This window comes from Mandrillus leucophaeus, unplaced genomic scaffold (assembly GCF_000951045.1).
Source record: "Mandrillus leucophaeus isolate KB7577 unplaced genomic scaffold, Mleu.le_1.0 Scaffold198, whole genome shotgun sequence".
Classification (NCBI taxonomy): Eukaryota; Metazoa; Chordata; class Mammalia; order Primates; family Cercopithecidae; genus Mandrillus; species Mandrillus leucophaeus.
In genome coordinates, this window is record NW_012102009.1 from 3,309,984 (window position 1) to 3,315,348 (window position 5,365).

General features: G+C 43.3%; 1 protein-coding gene across 2 annotated transcripts in view; it reads right to left on the bottom strand.

The window, feature by feature from the left end:
* The window catches only part of TP53INP1 (tumor protein p53 inducible nuclear protein 1), a 15,385-nt gene extending 11,876 nt beyond the window's left edge, over positions 1-3,509 (bottom strand). For both annotated transcript variants that reach the window (XM_011978658.1, XM_011978659.1), the window contains exons 1-2: positions 3,150-3,509; positions 2,177-2,540 (exon numbers count right to left, since the gene is read on the bottom strand). In XM_011978658.1, coding sequence (XP_011834048.1) covers positions 2,177-2,540; positions 3,150-3,261 — 476 coding nt within the window. In that variant the 5' untranslated portion in view covers positions 3,262-3,509. The remainder of the gene's footprint in view (positions 1-2,176; positions 2,541-3,149) is intronic.
* Positions 3,510-5,365: the final 1,856 nt, after the last annotated feature.

Below are 5,365 nucleotides of genomic sequence, written 5' to 3' on the forward strand. Positions count from 1 at the left end.
GATCTCCTGACCTCGTGATCCGCCCGTCTCGGCCTCCCAAAGTGCTGGGATTACAGGCTTGAGCCACCGCGCCCGGCCTGTAATTATGTTTTTAAACCTCATGTCAAAAGTCCTAAGGCCCTTATGGGGTTACCTACACCCCATCTTGCAAAACTGGAGTCAACAAGGAACGCAGCTATATTATCTGGTGGTAAAAACAGCCCACTAATTTTGTACCTATGTCACCTTACTCTATCTGAATGGGAGTGGACTGAGGGAGAGGTACTTGCTAAACTAGTATTGCTACCTGCAATCTAGACCAGCACAGTGGCTAAACCTAACATCCCTTCCAGAGATGGAAAAGTTTGGGTATAAATGAAGAAAAAGAGGATAAAAGAATGAATAAATAGGTTATGATTGGGATCAATTCATCATATTAATACCTTGAAACAGGCTCAGAGAAAAAGATGACATTGTCTTTAAGCTCAGGTATACCAGATGCCTGAAAGGGTGAAGCTACATGTTTGCCAAAACCATTTCTGCTTTTGGAAACCAACAAGATCAATAAACCTGCAAACCTGAGTGGCCTCGCCCTGGGAGACATGCTCATACAATACAATGACGGATGTAATGAATTATAGACTGAATGGGATTCCGGTGTTGTGCCAGTAGTTTTTGAGTTCCATATCCTTTTGTTGTAAGGAATCCAAGTTTGAAGAGTGAGGCTGGACTGTAAAATATATATACTGTAAAATATATATTCAGTCTTGTCAGTCTCCTGGCATACCACTCCTAAAATCCTTGGAACCTCCAACATGGAAAGTGCATGCTAATTAGTTGACTGGTGGTTGGCAGCAACTAGACAGCTTCAGGATGGGATTTGGTCACTAGAAAGACCAAGTTAGAGTTGGGACTTTTAGCCCCACCCCTCAAACTCCAGAGAGGCGAGAGGGTCTGAAGGTTAGGCCAATCACCAATGGCCAATGATTTAATCAATTATGCCGATGTACTGATGCCTCCATAAGACCCCAAAAGTACTGGATTCAGGGAGCCTCTGGAGAGCTAACATGTGGAGTTTCCTGGAGGGTGGGGTGCACCGAGGACATGGAAGCTCCATGCCCTCCCCACACGCCTTGCTTTATGCATCCCTTCATCTGTATCCTTTATAATAAACCGGAAAACATGTTCTCCCAAGTTCTATAAGATGTTCTAGCAAATTAATCAAACCCAAGGAAGGGGTCATGGGAACACCAGTTTACAGCTGGTTGGTCAGAAGCATACATAAAACCGGGGGCTTGAGATTGGCATTGGAAATGGGAGGCAGTCTTTTGGGACTAAGCCTTCAACCTATGGGACACTAGAGAGTGTCCACTGCTGGAGGACTGCGGTGTGTGGAAAAAACCCACACATCTGGTGTGAGAAGCACTGGGTGACTGTGCAGTGTGAGTACTGCAGTAAGAAACTGAGTTCATTAAATTCTCAGACAAGGTTTTCAAGGTTACATCATTTGATGCGATGTAGCTAGAAATACTTGGAAGAAAATAAATTTTAAGACATAATATTCTAGTTGAATTTGATGCCCTAAATAATCCAGTCTATAAAGTCAGAGTTATGTTCTAAGATACTTAGCAGAAATGCCAGTCTTATTTCTAATCAGTAGCAGAATTTTGTAAATTGAGAATGCTATTATATAACTGGGGCCATGCTACATCTAACTTTCTTAAAAAATCGAAAATGAACAAGTTTTTGTTTTTGAGAGAGTCTTGCTCTGTCACCCAGGCTGATGTGCAGTGGCACAATCTTGGCTCAATGCAACCTCTGCCTCCTGGTTCAAGCCATCCTCCCACCTCAGCCTCCTGAGTAGCTAGGACTACAGGTGTGCACCACCACACCTGGCTAATTTTTTGTTATTTTTTGTGCAGACGGGGTTTCACCATGTTGCCTACGGTGGTCCTGAACTCCTGAGCTCAAGTGATCTGCCTGCCTAGGCCTCCCAAAGTGCTGGGATTACAGGTGTGAGACACCATGACCAGTCAACAAGTTATCTTACGGATCATCTTGTGTACTGTGCACACACATGCTTTCATAAATCTCTAATAAAATTACTTTTGCATCTTCTAATAACTTAGGTTTGAATTAGAGACAAAATGCATGCTCAGTGGACTGCCTACAGAGAGTTAAAATACTTGTAACGTACCTGGGACTACTTGGATTATGTAATTCATCAGTCCCACAGGTGGCCTCACTGAGACCAGGGCAGGAGTTATGCACAGCATAGACAGACATGCTGGGATGTTCAATGAGAAGGTTTTCCATAGGACTCGTTTCCACCTTGATAGTGGTTAATCCACCTGCAGTAAAACATGGGGGTGGGGTGATAAACCAGCTCTCCTCCATTGGACATGACTCAAACTGGAGGAAGCAGGAATCACTTGTATCAGCCAAGCACTCAAGAGATGCCGGTAAACAGGAAAAGACTGAAGGGTGCTCAGTAGGTGACTCTTCACTGATGTCCTCCTCCTCTTCTTCTTCTTCTTCTGCTGAGAAGCCAGTGCAAGTATCTAGATTGTAGTCCATATTACCGTCCATGTGTGTTGTAGAAGAGTCCCACAGGAGGATGATTATCACATTGGGCAGTCATTATAAAGTCACCCATCAAATTCACAGCACAGAAAAAAGAAGAAATGATACTATTAGCTGATGCTCATATATCTTCTTTTATTTAGTTCAGAAACAAACCCATTTATATTCATCTATATGATTATAAAATTATTTCTGAGCACAGAAATTGTGTGTGTGTGTGTGTGTGTGTGTCACTATATGGGATGGATTATGTTGGTTTTGCAGGAGTGATTTTAAGACTCTTTCTATTCTGCTGAATAACTGTGTAATGAGCCAGATGGGTTACTACCTGTCTAATACAAGGGTCTTCTATTGAAGTGCCCTTGATCTAATCAATCTGTAAGAGTTGCAAAACTAAAAACTGATGTCAGTCAATTTCACTGACATTATCTAGCACAGGTGGTTTCCTGTAATTTTTTAAAGACAAACTCCTGCTTACTTTTAAGGCTTAAAAACCCTCAGTTACTGGTTTTCTTATGCAAAAACTGAGATGCAAGTTTCCGTTTTTACTGTGAAGATGAACCACCAAGTAACAAAGTGTACCTTACCTATGAAGTCAACAAGAATCCATTCATCATCTTCTTTCTCACTGAATTCTGGTTCTTGGTTGGAGGAAGAACTGACTTCACCCACAAACATTTTATTCAGCCTCTGGAACATTGTTAAGGCAAGACTGAGAGTTTGGCTGGATGTCTTTTACAGCTGAGATTTCAAAACCTTGTCTTCAGTTGGCCCGATGGTACTGACAGGAGATTAAAGTGCACAGGGTGCTTATCAACTTAGGTGAAAAGCAAGAAGAGTCATTATCCCTAAAATAAAACATAAAAAGAAAGTTATTTCAAATCAGCATACACATATGTATATAAGTACATACACATACACACATACCCTTAGAAAAAAGCATATACCTTGGCCTACATTCTACAGCTATTCCCTTTCTGCAGGAGTCAAACACAAGAAATGCAACATAATGTTTTGTAAATACTCAAATTCAACCTATAAATATCTTAAAATGTGAAATAAAAGGGAAAGAGTTGGTTCTTTTTCATATCTATGCTTTTATAATAAGGGATGAATTTGAATAATATCCTTCAAACTTTTCTGCAAGCAGATGAGCAAATTGTAGATATTAACAGTCTTGGTATATGTTATTCAACTGCCCAGAAGTCCCAGCAACAGTGTCTGGTGATCACCATTATGCCAGGCCCTCACCCTCCTCTGGCTCATTTTCTCTTCTACTCTGTACTTCTTGTCTATAACTGTAAGCATACCTGATTACACTTAAAATCTGTAAGCCCAGCAAGCACATTTTGACCTTCTAAATTCCTACAGCTGGCATGAAAAAATTTACACTGCAGAGAACTAAGCTTGGCCAAACCTAGAACTGGAAACACTTTTCCTATGTGGCAGCTCAGCAGGTGGGTGCTGAGGTCAACCACCTGCATTCAAACCCTGGCTGACTGCTTACTTGCTGTTTGAGTTAGGAAGTTATGTGACTTCAGTTGGCAACAGCTCCTACCTTAGGGAGTTCTGGTGAGTTCTAAATGAGAAACTCCAGGCTTGCTTAATCCTATTCCAGAGTTCTAGATTTATTTATCCATTTCTACCTGGCAACCTGATGGGCATATCAAACCAGACACATACCAAAATTAAAAGACACAAAAATTAAAAGATAGCTTTTAATTTTTTCCCCACAAACTTATTCATATACACTGCCCTTCATCCCTTTCTCAGGAAGCAGCAGCAGCTGGCAATTATTCAGGCCAAACACTCTAGCAAGTCAGCCTTCATGCCTTTTTTTTTTTTTGAGACGTAGTCTTGCTCTGTCGCCCAGGCTGGAGTGCAGTGGGGCGATCTCGGCTCACTGCAAGCTCCGCCTCCCAGATTCACATCATTCTCCTGCCTCAGCCTCCTGAGTAGCTGGGACTACAGGCACCCTCCACCACGCCCGGCTAATTTTTTTTGTGCAATTTTTAGTAGAGACGGGGTTTCACTGTGTTGGCCAGGACGGTCTCGATCTCCTGACCTCGTGATCCGCCTGCCTCAGCCTCCCAAAGTGCTGGTATTACAGGCGTGAGCCACTGCACCTGCACGCCTTTTGCTCCCTCCTACCCACCCCCATCCCAACCATCAGCAAGTCCCGTCAACCCCAGCAGCACAGGCAGCTCGAATCTGCCTGCTTCGCTCCGCCACTCTCCTCCTAGTTTAAGCCAAACTGTTGTCTGAGACTTTGTCAAAACCGCCTACTAGACAGTCTCCCTGATCCTACTCTTGTTAAAGACAACAGACTTAGCAAAATACTTAGAATAAAGTCCTCAGTCCAGGTCAACTATTAGTCTAGTATTTACTGAGTACCTGTTATGCATCAGGTACAGTGCTGGGCACAGGGGAGACAGCTGTGAAAAGGGCCCTCCCACCAGTTTAACAATCCAGTGTGATGAATGCCATGGAAGAAGTATTTGGTGTTCTCCAGGCCACCTGGGTGGACTCCTGCAATAAATGACTTTTCTCGAGTGGCTGAGGTCACTAATGGAGGAAGGGGGCAAAGGAACACTATGGAAGCCTGCGCATGAGTGAGGATGTGGCACCTTCAGTACCACTCAAGGTGCAGAGGGAGGATCACAAGAGCAGGCTAGGGGAGCTGAGCAGGAACCAGGTCCTGCAGAGCCGTGTAAGTCAGGAAAAGGGGAAAGGAAAAGTCAAAGACTCAGGTTTCTGGCTTGGCCTACTGAGGGGATGGTGGAACCATTTAGGGAAATAGGAA